Source organism: Primulina tabacum, chromosome 16, assembly GCF_025594145.1.
Source record: "Primulina tabacum isolate GXHZ01 chromosome 16, ASM2559414v2, whole genome shotgun sequence".
Taxonomy (NCBI): domain Eukaryota; kingdom Viridiplantae; phylum Streptophyta; class Magnoliopsida; order Lamiales; family Gesneriaceae; genus Primulina; species Primulina tabacum.
The window spans coordinates 33,266,414-33,290,333 of NC_134565.1; the positions used below are offsets into that span (position 1 = coordinate 33,266,414).

General features: G+C 33.4%; 2 protein-coding genes across 3 annotated transcripts; one reads left to right on the forward strand and one right to left on the reverse strand.

Moving 5' to 3' along the window:
- The first annotated feature begins 3,449 nt into the window (after nt 1-3,449).
- LOC142528645 (uncharacterized) lies at nt 3,450-14,653 on the forward strand. 2 transcript variants are annotated; one of them, XM_075633730.1, is made up of 21 exons: nt 3,450-4,241; nt 5,311-5,382; nt 5,469-5,673; nt 5,752-5,848; nt 6,819-6,914; nt 7,014-7,103; nt 7,222-7,359; nt 7,448-7,531; nt 7,638-7,719; nt 7,841-7,900; nt 7,978-8,037; nt 8,120-8,297; nt 8,882-9,095; nt 9,226-9,283; nt 9,374-9,430; nt 9,553-9,798; nt 11,081-11,145; nt 11,260-11,316; nt 11,412-11,505; nt 13,861-14,001; nt 14,104-14,653. In XM_075633730.1, the coding sequence occupies exons 1-21, from the start codon at nt 3,516-3,518 to the stop codon at nt 14,230-14,232; spliced, it is 2,949 nt and encodes a 982-aa protein (XP_075489845.1). In that variant the 5' UTR covers nt 3,450-3,515; the 3' UTR covers nt 14,233-14,653. The 2 variants fall into 2 exon arrangements, with proteins under 2 accessions (XP_075489845.1, XP_075489846.1); XM_075633731.1 differs by having other exon boundaries at nt 7,978-8,030; nt 8,131-8,297.
- Nucleotides 14,654-17,865: 3,212 nt separating this feature from the next.
- Nucleotides 17,866-19,733, reverse strand: LOC142530085 (UDP-glycosyltransferase 73D1-like). Its single transcript, XM_075635854.1, has one exon. The coding sequence runs from the start codon at nt 19,587-19,589 to the stop codon at nt 18,117-18,119; it is 1,473 nt and encodes a 490-aa protein (XP_075491969.1). The 5' UTR covers nt 19,590-19,733; the 3' UTR covers nt 17,866-18,116.
- Between the last annotated feature and the right edge of the window lie 4,187 nt (nt 19,734-23,920).

Here is a 23,920-nt window from a genome sequence, read left to right on the forward strand (position 1 = left end):
CACGGACAATTATTTTATCTAATTAATTATTAAAATAAGTATGTATAATAATTTGTTTACTTTCTCTATAACGTGACTTTTTATCAAATTGAAATGTTTATTGTTTTTATATACATATAGATCTTAACAATGAATAAAAAAATCATTTTTATATTTCGACTGAAATTAATATCACGCTTTTATTAGACAATGAATGACATAATGTGTTTATCAATTATATTGTATTCACGTATAAATTTATGTAGTATGTAGAAAACAATAAATGTAACAAAATAAAATGATAAACATGATACAAACTGTTGTTTTAATTTCACTAAATAATTAAAATTAAAATATAAATAAACTAAATGAATTATAGATCATACAATTAGAAAATAAAAACAAATTACAAATTTTGAAAAACTTCCTTAAATACTACATTTGTCGTTGAATTTTTCGGGTTCCTATCACTATCACATATCAAAATTTTTAGACTCTTAGGATTCGTAACCCTGGATACAGCAACGTACAACTGACCATGACTAAAAACATGGTTCTTAAAAAATGTCATACATGAGACAATGATTGCCCCTTGACTTTTTTGATTATCATTACATATGACACAATTAAAGAATACTGAACTGTCTTTGTTGAAATTTAAAAAGAAGCCTTGGATCAGAAGGCGTCAGTGACATTCTTGGAATAAACACTTTATGACCTGCATTACTTCCAGTAAGAACTTTTCCTTCCAAAACATGGTTTCCGAGCCTTGTCACGATCAATCTAGTGTCATTGCATAATCTAAGAGAATGATCTATGTTGGAGATAAAATACTTTATTTAATTAAAAGAAATCATACCATTTGTAATATCACTTAACATATATATTGATGTTGGAATCAACATCTTGACTGAACCATGAAAACTAAATTGTTGAGATACTGTGTCTCTCAAATCCATATTTTTTGTTTAGATATTTACAACAAAAAATAATTAAAATAAATTGAACTAATTCTAAAAGAAACATTTATAATGATAACTTACAAGATAAATGTATTCAAATATAAAAAGAAATAGTAATTGGTATTTAATATAAATTTATTTAACATGTATTATTAACAATAGACTATTATACAACTCCATAATCAATTTTGGCCTTGAAGTAATTTAATTAACAAAATTTGCCTGTTGAGTATGTCAAATTTCATACATATATTTTAATTCTAAATATGTTAATTAACATTTTTCCTTGTTTATATTATTTTGCATGAATAAAAAAATAATAAAAATGATAGTTTATATTAAATTGACATACGATTATTTTTTAATCATCTATAATAATTCGAGACTTGTTGATCTAAGATTAAAGTTAATATATTGAAGAGAAAAATGATTTTATACTATCATTGAAATAAATATATTAGATCTCAAAAATAAAATCAAATTAAAAATTAGTTCATCTAAAATATAGATGAAATTTTTTAATTATAATAACCTTAGATCTGTATATATGTGTAATTAATTTTAAATTAATAAAATGATTTCAACGAAGCACAATTTTTGAAACATGTTTCAAATGTTCAAAATTCATGTTTAAATTTTGAATAACAATTTGAATTTGGTTTATAATTCTCAGAATGGAATTTAATTTCTGGATTTGAAATTTGAAATGTAATTTAATTTGGTTTGTAATTCCTAGGAGAGATTCAATTTTCAAGCAGTTATACACATATATATTAATCTACAATTTAAATAAATAATTAAATATATCTAGACATTTATTATAATATATTTCACCATATTTTTCGTTTATTTCGTTTTTTAGAATGTCATTTAGGTGCGAACTTACTAAATTTGGCAACAACTCTTTTTTTTAATATATATATATATATATATATATATATATATATATATATATATATATATATAGATATCAGTATATAAAAATAATCAAATTTTTTAACATGATTTCCTTTTTTGAAGTACTTGATAAACAGATTTATTTAAAGATTTTTAAGGTTATAAATTTTATTTTATTTTAAATACAAATTCTGTAAAAAAAAAAAAACATACAAATTTTGAGGGGGTGAGTGGCCTTACCATCAGTCCACCACCCACCTTACCCCTTCCTTACTAAAACTCACAGAGACAAAGTCGAGGGGCGGTGCAACCACTCACCCTTCCCTACCTGTCAATGTTTTATAATACATTTAAAATTTCTCAGAACTCAACGCATCGAGTAGTAATCCAACCAAAGTTTTCGAATGGACCACTTTGGTCCGAGTCGTTTAAATAATTTGATTTTCATATAAAGTGCCGGAGATATTGTGTTTCAATGATTGTTCAATATTTCAGTAGTGTTCTAGGAAAAAAGACCCCCCTTTATACCGTTGAACTCTTTCAACTTTCAAATGACCTTCAACCTTTAAACTTGTTTTAATCGACACAAAAGTGATTTGTTTTTTGTCTCATTTATCTTCATAGTATGACACAATTAATATTTCTTGTTATATATTCAAATATGATAATTAACTGCTCTGATAAAGTTGATTAATGAGAAATAATGAATGAGTCATATATATGTTTTATTAGAAGATATTTTTTTGAATCACTTGGAGACATCGACTAATGTGCAATATTGGTCAAATGATTTTTTGAAAAGAGTGGCCGATAGGTAGAAGAGATAGCTTATTAACGAGCTAACCAACTGGAAACCACACCCAACTTGAGCATATGAAATTGAATCCTTGAAACAGTTTGATTCTTTAAAATGTTGTATATTTTTAAATAAAATGCCATCTATTTATTTGACATTTTCAGAAGACTAAAATGTTGATGAATTTCAAATTCAAATTTTTTTAATTTAGGAACATTTATTGTTGATTGCGATATATTTCTAATTTTGAAATTTATTATCAAATTCCACGTAAATTCACCTAAACTTTTTGAGTAGGTCTCTTGTGAGATGGTCTCAAGAATATTTATCTGTGAGAGGGGTCAATATTACCAATATTCACAATAAAAAGTAATGCTCTTAGCATAAAAAACAATACTTTTTAATGGATGACCCAAATAAGATATCCATCTCACAAAATACGACCCGTGAGACCGTCTCACACAAGTTTTTGCCAAACTTTTTTGTCTTAATTTTACCATACATCAACGTATTCTTAAAAATGCCCTTTCAAACCTTTTCTAATCAAGCATCATAATTTTTTTTGGAGAGGCTCGAAATGAGTATTTGTTTATTTATTAATTAATAGAAAAATGAAAATGGAATGTCTTTAGGGTTTTAAAAAATTCCAGGTACTTATAGGGAAGAAAATTTTAAAACGAATTTGGCCCAAGTCCAAGTGATTCTTTCTAAAAAGCGATCTTAGTTCAAATGGGCCAGACCAGTAGTAAAACGTTACTTTGGCCCAAGTCCAAGTGATTCTTTCTAAAATGCGATCTTAGTTCAAATGGGCCAGACCAGTAGTAAAACGTTTGTCATCTGTTGCTGTGTTCACTTCCGCAGCATCAGTGGATCGAAGAATCATGGAAAAGGACGATAAAACAGTGATAAATCCAGAATTAGGGTTGAAAATTGAGAGTTCAGTTCAGATTAAGGGGGCGGAGTTTGGATCCGATTACCCGATCCGGTCTGAATCGGTCGGGTCGGAATGTACAGACAAAGGCTATGTCCCTAGGGTTCGGCCTAGTGAGGCGAATGGATTCGCTGTATATACAAGGAGTAAGAGGTTGAAGAGTGAAATCGGGGCGGGAATCCGGTGTTTTGGTGAAGTGAGGGGTAATTCGGGAATTTGCAGCGAATGTGACGAGGCCGTGGTTTTGAATGGTGAAGATGGAGAACATGGTGGTGATTCGGTGTATGCGGGTGGGAGTGAAGTTAATTTGGGTGATTCTGGCTATGTAGATGGTGAAATGGTGGAGGTTGAAGTGAAAGAGGAGCCGATGTTTGTGGCTGCTGCTACTGCTGCTGCGGCGGCGAGGAGCAATGGAACAGGAAGGTCTACGAGGTCGATAATTAAGTCCAAGAATGGGAAATTGGAGAGTGAGGTATGCAGGGGTTTACAAGATGCAATCTCTTTGGAAGTGGAGGGATTGGAGAGTGAGGAGTCGAGTGGGATGACTAGTCCAAATGCAAGGAAGATGGGGATTTCTAAGAAAATGGCGATAAAAGGAAGGCCAACAACAGTGAAGGAGCTTTTTGAGACTGGATTGCTGGAAGGGTATCCAGTTTTCTACAATGGCGGCAAGAGGGTATTCTTCTCTCTAACCATTTTGTGCTGATTATTATTCGAGTGACTTTTCTTAAAATTTTTGCATTAGTTATTGTTACTGTTTCTAGCGTTGGACTTTAATTTTTTTGCAATTATTCAGAATTTTAGTAACTTATTCCATAGGTCCAGTTTGTAGTTCCTTTAGGAAAGGAGTTATAACGTGTGCTGAGAAATATTTTCCTCCTTCCATTAAAATATTAGTAGATCATAATTGCACAGATAGGATACATAAATTGTTTTAGAATTTCTCCGTGGAGTGGCAAGTATAGTTTCTTAGTAATTCTTAAATGCAACTTTACTATTCCTTGAAATCAAACTAACGAAGAAGGCTTTCTTGATTCTTTTGCAGAATATAATCAATTACACAAATTGATCTTGTTGTGACTGTTTGGGTACTTGCAAGTTATATTTTCATGCATAGAGAGGTGATGCGATTTGGCGTGTTTAATGCAATCTTGCATATCATATAATTTTCACATGCTAGCATTTATGAGTATTTAGCAAAGATAAATGATTTTTTTTAAGTCCCCCCCTTGAAAATTTAAAAATTCAACAAGACGGTCAAGGAAAAACAAATGATTTCTCTCTCTTTAAATATTTTTTAAATTCTTGTCCATCATGGTCATTGTCATATTATATGAATTCAATTATCGAAATTGCTTTAATCATCAATGTCATGTACCATGTATTTGGAATGCCGAGGCTTTATAAATTAATGAGGATAATAAAATTACGTGTTGGCTGGAAAATGTCATGAAAAATGTGATGAAAATGATTCTTATATGTCTGTTCTCTCACAAGGTTATATGATGAAAAGAGCAGATGAGCATTTCACATGCTAATCCAACTCATGGAAACTTGATTTGACTGAGAATCTGAGATGCATGAATACTCACATGAACTCGTATTGAGTCGAAAAGTGAAACTTTCCTGAACTGTAAAGATTTTAGATGTGACTTTTATAACGAGATTTCAAATTGAAGATATCGATTCCTCGCCCAAAGATTTTTCCTGCTTGTTGCATCTGATTGGACATATCATCTTTATAGGGATTTCCACTACGTGGTAGTATAAAAGATACTGGAATATTGTGTTCGTGCAGTTCGTGCAAGGGAGTTAGGGTAAGAACTTAAATTTCTCGGTTCACTCCAATTCTCTTCTTTTGTGTATGAGCCATATGAATTCAAGAGATATATTTACATTATAGGTAGTTCCACCATGTCAGTTTGAGATCCATGCATGTAAATCATACCGGCGCGCCTCACAGTATATATGCTTAGAGAATGGAAAAAGCCTCCTCGATGTTGTCAAAGAATGCCGAAAGTCATCTGTAAAGACATTAGAAGAGACAATTCATAAATTTGTAGGCCCCATGCCTGTGAAGGAATCTGTTATTTGCATGAATTGCCAGGGTGTGTATAAATTTGTTTCTGCAATATGTCGATTTCTATTATACTTTGAAGAAAAAATTGATGTTCTTTGGTTTCCAGGGTCATTTCTTGCAACAGCTTCAGAGGTGGAACCGGTTTGTGATTCTTGCATGATTATTGAGAATTCTGAAGTCGATGCAGAATGTACAAAATCTAGGTACTCTCCGCCGACAATAATGTCTTTACTCAATTTCGTTTCCATTGGCTGATAACAAGCCACATGACTCTAATGATTTTGAGGCTGTTGAAAATGTTATATCACAAGATGGAAGTTTTAATGCTAGGAATACCATAAAGTTGAATCACTTTAAGAAATATAAAGTTGTTGAATGGCATTAAAGATTTTCAGATTTCGAAAATGAGGTCCAAATGGTAAAATAAAAATAACGCACAAAGATTTGTGGGGATGATTTAGGATGATATTCAACTGACTTTCAGACTTTTTTTTTTGATAGGAAACTAATTTTATTAAAATCGATAAAGATTACATATTCTATGCGGATGAGAATTCCGCAACATAGTTACAAGACCACTAACATAAGGAGACCTTCCAAAACATCAACATGATCAAATCAAGACCAAACAAATTTCCAATCCCTAACTAAATCCGATATACTTAAATGGTTGAATTGGTCCAAGCTGATCGTCCAAGATGCAACCATAAATTTTATTTTCTCCCATACGTTGTCTGTAGACTATTCCTTATCCATGAAAATTCTGCTATTCCTTTCCAACCAAATTGACCAAAACATGCCGTGAACTATGATAGACCAGAAATTGCTGATTTTGTCGGCTAACGGGCAACCCGAATTAACATGAAATAAGTCTTTAGCTTGTTGTGGAATAACCCATTGAATTCCCAATTCTTCTAACACTTTAAGACTTTCAAACTCTTAAAGCTCTATACTTACCTCGTCTCCTTAAATGTTGGGAAGTTAATGATGGGAGCTCCTAAATTTAAACAGTAAATGCATCTGTAATTCTGTATCATGGTGTGCCATTGAGTTTTTGTTTTTAGCTTCGTCAATTATATACGATAAATATTTAAATTTGATGAACTCAAGTTCGATAATGTTAAAGCTAGGTACTTCTCGTAATATTTAATTGAATTGTTGCCTTGGTTCCAGGCCTTTGGAGCCACTTTTAGGCTCGACAATTTCTGATAATGGTAAACTGCATAATACTCCCAAAAATAAGAGTCGTCGAGGAAGAAAGAGAAAAAAGTATGTATCATATTTTGGTCTTGGTCCTCAATTATTTCCTTTGCTGCTTTTCAGAGCGAATGTAAAGGTGAACTTGTTCCATTAATTTTCCTTTTACAGGCATTTAGAGTTGACATCTAATACAAAATCTCCACAAAGATCCTCATTACAGATTTCAACAATGAGGGGCCAGCAGAAGACAATGAAAATGTGGATATTTTTCTCTCTTTTAAGTCAATTGACATTGATTTTCATTTTTGACACTTGGATTATTTATCCTTTTTAATCCTATACGTTTCCTCCTTGATTTCTTTCTGCTTGGTTCAAGTCGTCAGCAACCAGTTTCAAAATTTTCTGGAAGTGCTTTGGCTAGCCATTTGAAGTCATCTTCTGATTTACATGCTAATGGTAGTGATTCTCCGCAAGGATCCACGAGGAACGACAATACGAGAAAGATCTTAAAGAAGTTGGTGTTTATAACTATTCTTTGCATGTCTTGATTTGTAGTACCAAATAATCTATTATCTATTAAACTGTTTCATTGTGGCTCATAGGTTTTCAAGTACGTCCAAACCCTTAAAAAGTGGATCTGCTCACATATCCATGAAATCAAAGAGTTCATCAAAAATTACTAAAAAGTCTGTACTTTTAGCTGTGGTCTTTTCTGAATCATATAGAAATCTGATTGTCTTATTTATGCTTCGTCTACATGCCATATTAGAAAATGTTCATGGGTCTTCGCAGAGATCAGAAAATGCACAGGATGGTCTTTGAAGACAGTGGATTACCAGATGGAACTGAAGTTGCTTATTACTCTAATGGCAAGGTGGTTCAGATAAATGCTTTATGTGTTGTTTGCTTACCCACATACCCACATTATGTATCAATGTGTTAATCTATTTATTAGATTATTTCAGCATTGTAATCACTCGCTTGTCTGTTTGTAGAAATTGCGTGACGGCTATAAAATGGGATCGGGTATAATGTGTCGATGCTGCAGCACTCTGGTACTTGTGTTGATGTTGTATTTGAAATGCTCCATATTTTACCAGATGTACTATTTCTTTTTACCTACTTTGAGCAGGTTAGTCCATCTCAGTTTGAGGCTCATGCTGGTCGTGCCTCCCGCCGGAAACCGTATGTGGTCTTTGATTATTTTTCTGCGAGATGTCAGCTTTCTGAATTAATATTTAGTTGTTTCCATTTAATTTCCTTACGCCTTATAGTTTTTCTGTAGCTATATGTATATCTACACTTCTAATGGGGTGTCCCTCCATGAATTTGCTGTCTCCCTGTTGAAAGGGCGCAAGTTATCTGCAAATGACAACGATGACTTGTGCATCATTTGTGCAGATGGTGGGAAACTTGTGCTTTGTGATGGGTGTCCCAGGGCCTTCCACAAAGGTGAAGCTAAGATTTATGATGTGCATGTTTTGATGTTAATTTTTCTTCATAGATTTACCTGAAGAATCATGCATTTTCTGTTATTTGAAAATTTTGCGAGTCACATTTTTTGAATATATATATTTATGTACGTGCTTGTGTTATATTTGGGTGGCATGCAATAATTTTCTATTTAAGCAACTCTTCGATGTCTGAACATAGCAATTTTTACTTCTATTTAATTTAATTTTTTAATCTCTGTTTGCTGAATTTTCTTGTATCTATGGTGTTGTATGGTACATCCTGTAGACTGGATATTTATCAAATTAGCACAACCCTTCTTCGATGTCCATTTATGTTAAATCCTATGTGGCTCCATGATAGTTGAACTTAATCTGTGAAAGCCAACTGAAGATCTTTGTGCGACACTTTGATGGAAAACATTATGAACCTTGTTCCATGATATACTTGCTTCTAGTTGATGCCGCTTTTCTCAAAATGATTCTGGGTTTTCTTTTGAAATTCTCTCGATGATCAAACATTTAGAGATATGCAATGTTCATACAGAGTTTATGTCTAACCGCTATCTCTATCTTGCGATGCAGAATGTGCCTCCTTGTTGAGTATTCCTCATGGCAAATGGTTCTGCACCTATTGCCAGAACAAGTTCCAAAAGGAAAGGTTTGTTGAGCACAATTCAAATGCTGTTGCGGCTGGAAGAGTTCTAGGTATTGACCCCATTGAGCAGATAACAAATCGGTGCATTCGCATTGTCAAAAACCCAGAAGAAGCTGAATTGATAGCATGTGTTATCTGCAGGTTACACAAATGGCACATATATAGAGCAGTTAAATTGATTCTTATATTTGTCTTTGTGGATTTCCCTGACGTTAGATAGTCACTGTAGTTATATTGTGTTTATTGATATATGAAGTTACTATGTTTGCAGAGGCTACGATTTTAGTAAATCTGGTTTTGGTCCTCGTACTGTTTTACTGTGTGATCAGGTATATTTCTTACCTTTTTTACCTTGTTTGTTTTACTCTGTTACATTGTATGGTTGTACCATACCCTAAAAAATAATTTGGTATTCCCAGTGTGAAAAGGAATATCACGTAGGCTGTTTGAAAAAATGCAAGATGGCTGATCTAAAGGTGCGCACATTCTCATTCTTTAGAAGGATGAGTTACTTCAGATTTGATCTTTTGTATCGATTGCCTTTTTTGTTCCTACACTCTTGTATCTTTCTCTGAAACTGTAAGCATCGGTTGTGAAGGAGCTTCCAAAAGGAAAATGGTTCTGTTCTTTGAATTGCAAGAGAATGTATTCTGCACTCCAGGATTTATTGAATGCTGGGGCTGAAAAGATCCCGGACTCTTCTCTGAATATTGTAAGGAAGAAGCATGTAGAAAAAAATCCAGTTGCTGAAGTTGATCTTGATATGAGATGGAGGCTTTTGAATGGGAAAATTACTTCTCGGGAAACCAGAGTGTTGCTGTCCCAGGCTGTAGCTATATTTCACGTAAGAACTGTTGCATCATATTTACCTTTCATTTTCCCCGTTAACAAGATTTGAGTTTGGTCAATGGAAAGATCTGAGAAATACTTGCAATGCTAGACGCACAATGTTTTGAGTTGAATTGTAAATTTAAGGTATGACTCTAGTTGAAGGACGAACACAAATTTATAGATTTAGGAGTGTGACTCTACTCTAGTTTTCTAGAAATGATTGGACATGTTTTGTTTTTTATTTGTGAAAATACTATCTGGCACCATGATAATTCAATAATTATTTATTTATAAAATAAACAACCGTAACAGAACCTAAACAATTATATGTTTCTTAAAAAATTTTCCTACCGAATTAAGTTGTGCATGAGTGAAGGTCCACTAACCCATAGCAACATATCCAGCCTTTGCCTTCTAGATTTACTGTAAACACAAAAGTAAGAAGAATTCAATACCAAGCTTTATTACTTTACTAAAAATAGTCAAACTAACTAGTCGTCAGCGCTATGGGCGTACTCACTTTGGAACTGGTTTATAATAGCTTTGGAGTGAACAGTAAAATCCTGACACCAAGGTTTTAGGAAATAATCATTTTATATAGAATTTTTAGTCTGACATGCTTTCATGTATAAATAGCTTCGCTTTCAATCCGATAATGACTGAAAAACAAAAATAATTGACAGTTTCCTACGTTATTTTCTATTTTTTGGAGCTTTAACGTATAATTTTCAACCGCGTGTGAATTTTTTTCATGAAAATAATGGTACATGGAAGATCTTTTTCATGTTGTCCCGTGCAATAACTTTTCAAACCAAAATTATCTTGATGGTAGATTAGATAATGTGCTTTGGTTTGGAGTTCAAGTGTGAATAAATTATATTCCCGCTCTACCAAAATAAGGGTCAGTTAGCTATATGACATTGTTCCTAGTATATCTGAATCAAAATATTGTTAATCAGAACCTAAAACCAGTACTAAAATTGCATGTATTTAACCTTTGTTGCATGCTTGTGAATTCCATTTTAGTATTGTAATCTGTTATGTTATAGTCTAAAACAAATAAGCTGCACTCTAAGTTCTATGATTTCCTCTGGCTGTATTTTTTGCAACCGTCATCCCAAATAAATTATGTACTGTTAAGCTGATAACTGATATTTATTACTTTGATAGTTTGATTACTTTATTGATGCTTTAGTTTTCCGCTCAATTTTTTTGTCATTTTCTGATACATCAATGTTATTCTGTGGATAAGACAAATGTGCATCATTGGATTTGGTTATTAACTTGTATTCCAGGATTCTTTTGACCCAATTGTGGACTCAGAAACAGGACGAGATTTTATTCCCTCCATGGTTTATGGGTATTGACTAATACTTTTGCCTTTTCTCTGCTTTGTATGCTTTTCTTATTTATGTTCATGTATTCGCTCTTGTCCTCCTCTATATTCGCCCTTTCAACCCTTTCTCCATGACAGGAGGAATATTAGAGGTCAAGACTTTAGTGGAATGTATTGTGCGATATTGACTGTGAAGTAAGCACGGTCGCTTTGATTCCTGTAAATTTTCCTCCTTTCATCTTTGGATAATTTGATTTTCTTGCTTATATACACTTATATATATGTTGCAGCTCAATAGTTGTATCAGCAGGGATTCTGCGAATTTTTGGACATGATATAGCTGAACTCCCTTTGGCTGCTACACGTAAGGGTCACCATGGCAGGGTAAGATTTTTTATTTCTTTTCATCAAGAGTAGTCCTTTTTGTGTTACATTTCCAATGGTTTTTGGCTTATTTATGTTTTTGATCGTCTGGGTTTTGGGAGATTGCTAAATTTAGAACTTTGATTACACGTATATAGATGATGCTTTTCTTGAAGTTTCATTTATATTAGTGAATAATGCACATGCAACGCGTGTGTAATAATGACTATAGTTTATATAATGATAATATTATTTTTCTTATTTAGTTAAACACTGAACATAGTTATTCATGGCACATGGCGTACTAAAGTGCTAGCGTATCCTAGAGCCTGATGTGCATCGCGTAAGCTGAAGCGTGCGATTTATCGAAATAAAATGCATTTGACATAAATTTTGAAATTCAACATATATAAAGCGATTTACTACAATATCAAATAAGTATAATATATTTCACAAAAACAGTAAACAATATAAATAAAAATTCATTAATAGATAATGTAGCGTAAATCATAAACAAAAAAAAACTTCTGGAATTGAAAGAAACCGGAAGCAGTGCGCTGTAAAAGCAATTGGAAAAAGAAAAAGGAAATGAGGGCTGCCTATTGCCTGATTTGAATCGCTGCATTTTGGGCGTTGCACACAGAATCGCAGATAGAAGTGGAGGGAGCTGATAAGTTGCTGCTCGTCGTTAAAACTTACATGAATGCAGGGTTTTTTTATCATTAAATAGCTATGTGATTTGGTAATTGAGTTTCTAATTTGGTTGGGCTTGAGTTAATTTTTATTTACGTGCAAAATTTGCAAACCATTTCGTGAGATGCTCGCTTTTGAGCCTCACCCAGGCCTTGCGCCTGAGCATAGGCGCGCGCTTGTTTCAAGAGATGCACATGTGCAATTACCAAGGTGCAGTGGGTGCGCCTGGCTATGCCCTACGCACTCGCTTTTAACAACTATGACATTTAATTGTCTTTTTCTCTAATTATAAATGCACTTGAGAATTGTGACTAAAAATTTGTATGGATAAATTAATAAGAATTGCTAACTGATTAAATTTGAGAAAGAAAAAAGGATGGGGATGTTTGAGAGAACTGAGATTATGTGGGTTAAATTTTGAGGTAAAATGAGAAGAAATTTGGTCTGATTTGATGTACCATAACGGTTATTATGAGTTGTTCAATTATTATATAATAATGGGTAAAATGGGAAGAAATTTTGGTGTGATTTAACAAATCAAAGTGGTTATTATGAGGTGTGCAACTATTATATAATACATAGATAGATAGATAAATATAAAACCAATTTCTGCTGTCTACCTCCGATAAAGCATTCATCACCAGGCGCCCACCTTTTATTTTTAATTTTTTTTCGTTTGAATTTTCCTGGTCCTAAATGTACTTCATTTTAGGTGAATGTCATTATTACCTGTTAACAATACAGAACAAAAAATGTACAATATGCTCATGGAGCCATTCTGAAGAGAGAACTTAAACAAGCCAAGCAAGTGTTCTGTGGTACAGTAACAGCTATACAGCAGCTATAGAAGCTTGTTTGGTTATCATGCATAAATTGCTGGTATACAATGGACTGACAAGTTCAGATAATGTAGCACTGTTTACTTAATTTAATAGTTAAATTGTCTGTGTAAGTGGTTGAACCGCTGAACTTAAGAAAAACATTAACGTTCCACGATCGTATAGGGTATTTGATGTCTGGGTGATTATTGATGGCATAGAAGTTAATTAACTGAATGCAGATCATTAAAATTCCAAAAAGCTGGAAATTGGGAGCGACAACATTTACCATTTCCTCGTGGCTGGTGGTTTTGGACACTATGGTTGTGAAATTGTGCATTTGCCACCTCATGATATTGTTCTATTTTTTTTTTTTGCATGAGTGCTAAAACTCTGATTAAGGTGATTGGACTCAGAGATTTTGCCCAGAGATTGAGAACTTCACGCACTATATAGATGTCCAATTCACTCAGAAAGTAACGGTGCTGCTACAATTTCGCTAATGTTGGCCATCTACTGAGGGTTCTTGCATCTTGGATGCTGCCTGAAATATCTTATTGTTGAGCTAAACCTAATTTCAGATTTTGAATATGGTGTCCATATAGTTTATGTCCCTGCTATAGTTTTATTTTGATTTTGTGAAGTCTTACATCCACTATTTTGCTCTTTGTGATCCATGTTATACTCTAGGGGTATTTCCCTTGATTGTTGTTTGATACACACTGTTAGTGTCTAGTCAAATCTAGCACCTAGGTTAGGTGGCACGTGTAGGGATTATTAATTTGTTTGCATCAAGATATACTTAGATCTTTGTCATAATGTTGAAGTATTTGTAGCACTTCTCATGAAATTCAAATCTTTCCAGGGATACTTCCAAGTCCTTTACTCGTGCATCGAGAAATTGCTTGCATTTCTGAATGTCGGAACCTTTGTTCTCCCAGCAACCGATGAAGCGAAATCAATATGGACGGAGAAGTTTGGGTTTAAAAAGATACCAGAAGAACAGGTACACTCTGCCTCTTTTCCTCGACTCTTTCATAAATAGAACTGAACGTAATACAGCTAATGATCTTTCTTGCCTGCCATTCTGGTTTTGTACATTTTGCAGCTTTTGAATTACAAAAAGATCTGTTGGCAAATGGTAACTTTCAAGGGGACATCTATGTTAGAAAAACCAGTTCCAAAATGCTGTCCCGATAATCAAGACAAAGAAGATTCTGATGCTTCCTTTCAGTGATCAGCAAAGAAAAGCCATCAAAGCCATTCATTGGCTCAACGGGTTATTGTATATCAACTTTAATTTATCTTCATAGTTTTGACCAGTTAACCAGGAGCTGCGGATTCCAGTTCTTAGGACCTAGAAAACACCGTGAGAGGCTGATTAACCGTGGATGAGTTCTTAGGACCTAGAAAACATCGTGAGAGGCTTTTTATGCCATGTGGGGATATGGGAGTGTAAAAATGTCATTGGCTGTTAATTCTTGGTGATGTAACGGTGGGTTTCTCCAATTGTTTATATGCTTTGCTGTGATTTTTAACTGCTTGTAAATAATTCTTGGATGCCGGAAATGGTCTAATTAGTGTTTCTGTGAATGGTGCACATATGATGCATCTGAAGAATCGTATTTCGCTGTATGGATCTTTCACTTTTCCCCGTACTAATTTTTTGTTATCTGATCAATATAGCTAGGTGCTGCTAACATTTTTTTGGCTAAATGAAGTCCTCTGCTACATGTGAAATTTCTTACTGTATTACATTGGCTGGTATTTTTTCATGTACCGATCAGTGTGTCGCAATCTAAGTACGTATTGGGATATCAATTGCATATTGGTTCGAGTTTGATTCTCCATCTACTGTAGATTTGATCTGATTCGATTTATGTGGGGGTCTAATATAGCTCCGGGAATTGAGGTTTATGTGGGAAAAAATAATAAAATTATAGGGATATGGTCAATATTTGGCGATGGCAAACATCTAGCAAATATATTACTTGCTAGAACCAAGTATCACAACACCCATTGAATTCTTTACTTCTGAAGTCTGAGAGCAGATCAGCTGTGTCAGATAGCCATAGATATAATCCTCACTCACTAAAATGGGTACTTTTTGTGAAGATTTATTTGTCCTTTGAATTTGATTTTTTTTCCCCTAATAAATGAAGTGACGTGAACTTCAGCTTGTGATATCTATCAGGAGAATTTAAATCATGTTGTAATAAACGGCTCCTATCACAAATTATTCAATGTTGCTAAAATGTACTCTGCAAAATTGAAGTATACAAAATGTTCCAACAGTTGAATCATTTAACAATGGTAAAAAAAAAATATATGATCGACCATGCCTCTCATTTTAAGTATATATATTTTATGATACAAAAGTCACTTGCTCAAAATAAAATAATAAAAGTCTCTTTGACTCATTCGTTGAAGTTTTCAAGAGAATGTTCTCAACATAAACAAAAAATTCCCATTCATCAAAATAAAACATGGCTTAGCGTATGACTTATTCAATCCCCGATTGGCTGCCCATATCTTCTCTTCTTTTCACCTTTTTTCCCATAAAAAAAAATTGTAATCACCCCTCTCCACTTAACACAAAACATCAATTGCCAAATGAGTCATCATCTCACTTTTTTTGCCTCCTAAGTGAAACCATTACCATCAATGGCAAGTTTCTTTAGTTCCGAATCAAAGTTCTTGAAATAATTAAATTTTACTTTTATATTCCATGCTAAAATAATCGTAATTCCCATCTGATACGAATCCTCGTACGAATGAAAGGCAAGCACGAATATAGAAATCGCACTCTCAATTCAATAACAAACAAAGAACGATTATGTTGTCCCGATCTTTTGAAACAAGTAACGATTTTGTGATATTCACCTCTAAGCGATTATAACTTAGCAACAAATATCAACGATAAAACAATTGAATTTCAAACGAACCTTCAAAGAACTTGTTTTGACAATCCGTGCGAAGAACAATCGACAAACGCCACAAAGATGCAATCTTTGATAAGTTTGATTTTGATAAACACAAAGCACAAGCCTTGCAAATTGAGAGAAATCTCCAATAATTTTATATCAATCTTCAACGATCACGTTTTTGGTTGATACAATGCATATAAATACAATAAAATAATAAAAAGTAGTGCAAAAAGTCATAAAGAAAGTTGTGAACAATTTATACACGGAAGTGCGCCAAAAGACTGCGAGTGCGGTGCTTGTTTGACCGCGGGTGCGGACCGCGGGTGCGCTAATGACTTGACCGCGGGTGCGGTGCAGCTTCGGGAAATTTTCTTAAATTTGATTATCATGGACCGCGAGTGCGGTCCCCGCTTTAGCGCGGGTGCGCTGGACCTTGCTTGTTTGACCGCGGGTGCGGTGTAGCTTCGGCAACAGACTGCGGGTGCGCTAATGATTTGACCGCGGGTGCGGTGCAGCTTCGGGAAATTTTCTTAAATTTGATTATCATGGACCGCGGGTGCGGTCCCTGCTTTAACGCGGGTGCGCTGGACTTTCGGCAATTGCACTTGAATAACATTCCAAAGACCTCCAATATTATTCCCATGATTTCCAACCTCTTCTAATTTAGTCATTCAATTTGTAGATCCTCCTTGGTAGTTCATTATGAGTCCTTGAAGTGCTTTTTTAAACTTCTTGATGCGTCCCCTCATTATAGGTTCTTCTGTATATTCTTTGTTGAACTCCACCACTTGCTTGAATATGCTTGATTCATCATCTTTAATCACAATCAAGCTTGAAAGTTCGCGGCAACAACGCATCTTAAATCTCCTTTCAACCATTAGCACGTAACACCTGGTCAGATTCGTATCACCACCACCTATCCAACCCGACTAGATAAAGAATGCACGAGGGCACGTGCACTAAAAAAGTTACTTCTCAGTCACACTGATCCATGCTCTCTCAATCTTATTTCACTTTCATCGTGCTTTTGATAAGCTTGAGTTTTTCGACAGGGTAGCTGAAAGAATCGGCTCAGACGACAACTTGTTCTTCTCAATTCTCGAAAATCTCACTTTCAAAAGACACGGTCTTCATCACCGAAGGCCTAAGAGCTCATGCAACTACGACTTATGGAAATCTAACCTGGTACAATTATCCAACATTACCCTCGTTATCACCGTTGATTTAAAGGATTTCCGCGGAATTTAGCAGCATGCAAAAAAGCCGTAAACACCCTGCCGGATTTTGAGCTCTACTAGATCACGTATTATAATCGGTAAAGACCCTTATATGTCAGTCACTACATCTACATGTCCTTCACATACATATTTTTTCCAATAACATTGAAATGTTCAACTTTATGTGATTATATTACAGGGACAATGTTGAAGTTCTAACAAGACAAATTTGATAATTCGAGGACAAGGGTACCTCTATACATTTATATCTTGGAATGACACGGCTAATTCCACTGTATATGTTTAGCATACAGAAAACAGGTTTTCTGGACTTCTTTTGTGATGAATCTTGTGATTTGAGTATTAAGAAAGGAAAATGAATTGAGAATTTGTGGTGTGAAAGAGAATTTGCACGCTGCGAAAAGCCATTTCAATTACCGTCTTGCAATTATTGGTTTTATATCATTTATAAGCTTGATGAATTTTTTTATTATGGCTCGATGGATGTATGGTTTGAATATGATATATTTGATATATCATACAGAACAAATGGTATTGCCTTATAACGTTATGGATTTACGGTTTTGTAGTTTTTTTTTTTTTTTTGGGAAAATTATATATGTCTGACATGAGGTATGCCAGAAACAAAAGGGTTTTCAAATATCATGATACATTTTTTTCCTGGTAGCTCCACTATGGCCATATTTTTTGGGGTTAAAGGTAGCAGTCTAGGCAATTTTTTGGCTTATCAACCATGTAATATTTATTATTTCAGTATATAACACTAATTATGATAGAAACTACATTGTATGTGACTTTTGATGCATCTAGCGTGGTGGCATCGAGACGGTCACTGATCTAAAAGTTCAAAATTTTATACATTTTTTTGCTTCTGTAAATGCTCTAAAAATACATTAACCAGTCGATTGTCCTTTTATTGATTTTCCACCAATTTGATACGAGACAAGAACTGTCCTTTAAGATTGAGCTCCAATTTGGTATGATTTCTCCATAATATCCTGAATCAAACCTGATATATTGTAGTGAGAGGATCCATCAGTTTCCATTGTTTCCATAGCCAAAATCCCAATTTCTTCTGCCCTCTTTCTTATCTTCTCACCCTTTTCTTCTCCATTCATCAACACTTTCACAGCATTCTGAACATGTTCTTTCACCACAATCACTCCAACTTTTTCTTCTTCACCCCATCTGACAGGGATTTCGACCCCAATTCGAACCCCGATTTTCAATATCTCCACAACAAGCTTCTCATTCAAGAATTGCTCAGCAAACATAGGCCATGTTATCATCGGCACGCCTGAGCATGCTCCCTCAATAGTCGAATTCCAACCGCAGTGTGTCAAGAATCCTCCAACGGCAGGATGTGATAAAATCAGGACCTGTGGAGCCCAACCCTTGATCAGAAGTCCCCTCCCTTTAATCCTCTCTTCGAATCTTTCCTCCAGCAACCATTTTTCGAGTTCTTGAAACCGGTCTCCTGATTTGATCACCCAGATAAAGGGATGATTCGACGCTTCTAATCCAAGCCCGAGTTCGATTAACTGTGAGGGAACCAGTCGACATTGGCTTCCGAGGCAGGCGTAAAGTACTGACTTCGGATTCATCGAATCAAGCCATTTCAAACACTCTGTCTCCGAGATCGAAGCCTTGTTTCCCCTCTCAAATTTGTCCAAAGCTTCCCTGTTACATAAAGATACCGGGCCAATGCACCATACTTTCTTCTTAACTGCTTTTCCATACGCTTCAATGAAGCCACCTTCCATTCCAGGGAACGTGTTTACCACGACCCCGTAAGAACTCGATTCAGCTTCTTGCATTTGGTCCCGAATATCATCCAAATCAGGCAACGCAACAAACGCTCCTGGTAACTGAGCTTTCTTGATTTCAACCCTGACAGGCAATCCAGGAATCAGAAACGGCTCTGAATCAGATATGACAGATAGATCACGCCAGGAAATCTTCAAATTGTGCGAAATCAGCAGCGAAAAACAGCACATCCCATGAAAAACCACTCTCGGGACTTTGAATGTCTTGGCCAATTTAGATGTCCAGCAGAGACACTTATCCGAAATGATGCAACTCGGAGGGGGATCATTCTCCTGCAAATATTTCTCCAGGGGACCCTGGAGCATATCCAGGGCAGTATAAAATTTTCGTATCAGGTCCCTGGACGGGACGCTGTCAAGATTTTCACAATCTGGTGGCAATCCTACTTCCCGACAGGGAAATGGGATTTCTACAAGATGGATATTCAGCCCCGACATTCGAGCACGACAAATAGTTTCCGCGAACCGCAATGCATTGTTCGGAGTCGTGATTAAGCTTATCTTAACGCCACGTTCGGCCAACAATTTGGCCATGTCTATCATTGGTATCATGTGGCCTTGAGCTAGTAATGGGATTAGCACAAAATGAAGTTCTTGTGCCATGATTCTTGAACCAAATATCCCGATCACGAAAAAAGTGGCGAATGCCTTAACACAATGTTTTGATCCGAATTGGGTTGCAATTTTCGAGTCTTCTTAAAACATTTCAAATGGGAGGCTACTGTTGGATTATCAGGCTTGACCCGGTCTCAAACGACTCAAATTGACCTGGCTTGCCCGACTGGGCTGAGTAAATATTCGTCAATAACATTTTATAGTAATGAAAATATGGAAGCAAAATGAACGTTATTTGGCCCCGTTCAAGTCGGCAGGTCAGAACTCGATTTTCCTAACAACAAGCCTGTCGCACAAAGTTTGTCTAATGCGATTTATCTAGTTACCGTTGTTTGTTTACTATTACGTTATCTCAAAATTAACCTAGTACGCACCGAAATGTAATGGTTATATATTCCATCGTCATAATACATTTTATGTTCAAATATGATCTTGAATCTCAAATGCACAGTGGCCCGTTTCATAAGCCTTTATCATCTGGATCTAATCTAAACGTGGAAATTGCAAAGCAAATCAATCCAATCCACGTGAAACAGATTAATATGTCGTATGATTGATTTAAAGTAACAGCGACAATGGTGCCGTATTACTCACGAGTCAAGTCAATAACTCGATACTCTGTCTGCTACTACGTTCAACTCGGGTAATATATATATATATATATACTAGAAGATATGTACGTGCGTTGCACGTATGGATCATACAAAGATAGAACATATAATAACCATAATTTTTGAATTTTTCTCATTATATATTTCGAAATTATAAAGTCATTTACGTAAATCACGTAATTGAAAAAGTAGCTATAAGTATTCGTCGAAAGAAATTTGACAAGGCATAATAATGAAGATGATTGTAATATTTTTAAAAACTTTTATTTTTCGAGAAAAAAATATTTAAAAAACATAAGAAAAATTTTAAAATCTTATAAATCATTTTAAGTAACTATAGATGTAAGACTAATTTGTTTCACATAAAAAAATTTGAATTCATTCTCATTCCCCACTTTCTATCACTTTGATGTATATGAGAGTAAGAAAAAACTCGTGTGAGATGGTCTCACAGGTCGTATTTTGTGAGACGAATCTCTTATTTGGGTCATTCATGAAATATTACTTTTTCTTTACTTAATTCTAAAATTTATTGATAAATAGATGGAAAAACAAATAAACAAACAAATAGACATATATTAATTATTATTATTTACATTATTCATGGATGTTAATTTACTCAATTTAAAAATAAATTGGCACAGAAACTCCTATGAGACAGTTTCGTTAGTCAACTTTGTGAAACAAATATATTTATTAAACCATATCACAGAAGACATACTTAAAAATTGGAGAACTATAAAATTTTGAACAAAAGTGTAAACATAATTTTTCTTCGATTTATTTTAAATGCATTATCATTAATTAATAAAAAATCTCAATTCGTCTTAGAAATAAATCCATTTAGTACCGTCTTACAGAAGACCTAATAAAAAATTGGAGAACTATAAAATTTTGAACAAGATATAATTTTTTAAGCAAATAAAAAATAAAAAAAAATAAGGTGTACTTTTCATGTCAATAAGTGGTTTCAATTTATTTTAGAATTCATTAACATCTAAAAAAACAAAAAAAAATGTATATCTATTATTGTTATCATTTTGAATTTTATTAAAGATATAAGTTTTTTTAAAAATGGAGAGCAAAATTTCATCGCAAAAAATTTATATATTATTATATATGATTTGTTATTCATTTTAATATTGATAAATTCACTAAAAATTTATTGATTTATATTTAAATCTCGCTACCACGTAATTCTGATTTCGTCCCAGACTATATGTATTCGTTTGCTTGAATTTATTGTTCCTCATTTGGCTAAGACTCATAACATGTCAAACATGAAAGTGAATATTAATTTAAAGAGATGATTATATTTATATATTGTAATAAATGTGTTTACCACTCACAATACAGTTAAAAATAACTTCAAAACAATATGTTTTACATATTGTCAGGAATCCAAAAACAATTCAAATATCAATTTTGAAACTCAATTTTCAATGATTATCAAAATATCTCAACAACCAACAATTTTAGGACAAAATAGTAACATCACAATTTTAAAAAAAGAACAAAAAACATATATGTATTATTGTTATCATTTTGAATTTTATTAATGATATAAGTTTTTTTTTTAGAAAATGAGTTATTACTATTATTTTAAATTCGTTAAAGATATATTTTTTAAAAAAATGGAGTGCAATGTCATCTCAAAAAATACAGACAAAACAAATAAAATGATATGTATTAATAAATATTAGTTAATGAAGATAAAGATATAGATGTAATTGAATTTTATTAATGATATAAGTTTTTTTTTTTTTTTTTTTTATAGAAAATGAGTTATTACTATTATTTTAAATTCATTAAAGATATTTTTTTTAAAAAAAAATGGAGTGCAATGTCATTTCAAAAAATGCAAATAAAACAAATAGTTTATTGACATGATCGATGTTAACAATTTTTAGATCGGAGTCTAACTCGAGTATATCTTTAAAAAAAACTCTAAATCATAATAGTTTTTTTTATATTCTTTTAGTTTCATATTTTTAAATTAATATATTAAAGACAATATAAAAAATTAAACGTTAAACCATATACAGAAATTAAAATACTTATTTTATGAATGAATAATAAGATAAAAAAATGTTCAAATGATCACTAAAAAATAACCACTTTTACATTTCAGAGCTAAAAATATTGATTTAGTATGTGTAATCAAGTTGTTTAATAATTTCTTTCTCAACTGATAACATAGCCAATCAATTCAAATTGTCTTTACAATTGATTGGTTGAAGAAAATTATGATGAGTTTTAAGTTTGAGAAACTTTGTTATGTACTTTGCTACTGTTACCGAGATAGTCGATATGATTTTCGTAATGTGAATATTTGAAAAACATCAAACCATTTTCTCGAGGCAAGTCATTATATTAATTACCAAGTTTTCTTCTCTTGTTTGTGACTCATTCAAGAATGTATCTCTTACTCCGAAAAATAAATCATCCTCATTGATATAAAAACAACTCAGAAATTCGATACTATTTAGTGTTCAAGTATATGTAGCATGGGAAATTCAATGTTATATGTAGGGTACTGCCTTACTTGCAGCATCAACGATTCCAATTGATTTGAGTTTATTTGGGCCATTAGATCAGCTACCAAAATATATTGAAAAAAAGTTTTGGTTTTGTTAACGACTATAGGTTTTTATTTTTTTTCCTGACAATAACTTTTGATCTAACAAATTTTAAATTTTGTTATGATATTTAAATTTGATATCTTACTCAAAACAAAAAATAAAATATATATTATGACGATGACAAAAACTTGTGTGAGACTGTTTCATGGGTCGTATTTTGTGAGACAGATCTCTTATTTGGGTTATCCATGAAAAAATATCATTTTTTATGTTAAAAATATTACTTTTTATTGTGAATATCGGTATGGTTGACTCGTCTCGCATATAAAGATTTGTGAGACAGTCTCGTAAGAGACCTACTTTACGAAGATATATGCTCATAATCACTACTCGTGTGTAAATTCATATGCCTCTTTTTTCTTAAGTTCACGACATATAAAAAAAAAATTTCAAGTTGATAACCATAATTTTGGGCTCGTGGGTTTAAAATTTGATTGACAATGTGCTTTAATTAGAGCAAGAGTAATTGACTATTTGGGCTAATCGCAATCGCTTCACAATTTGATAATCGATACACTTTTAAGCCCTAATTCAAGGGAGACGAAATCTTCTCTTCTCCAACATTTTGTGTAACCAACTCACAATATAAATTTATGCATGTATTGATTATAAAAAATTAAAAGAAGATATAACCCATTAAATAATTAAGAATATTAAAAGGAATGATAATGATAATGTTGCAGAAGATTTTTTCCTCAAATTTTGAAGACTTTTTAGAGGGTGTTTTTAGAACTTATAAGTTCTTTTGAACAACTTATAAATTATTTCATGAGAAAAAAAAAAAAAAAAAAACTCTACGAATTGAAGTCAAATAAAACGTCCCTCTAACTGATGTCGTGAAAGGTTTGAAACGAAGCCAATGACAACCATATATTTGCATAGGCGAATCCATGCAAAAACACAAAAATCCTCGTGAGATGATTTCACGGATCAATTTCGTGGGTCGAATATCTTATTTGGGTCATATGCTAACAGTATTACTTTTTATTGTGAATATCGATAGGATTGACCCGTCTCACATATAAACATTCGTGAGACCGTCTCACAAGATACCTACTCATGGAAA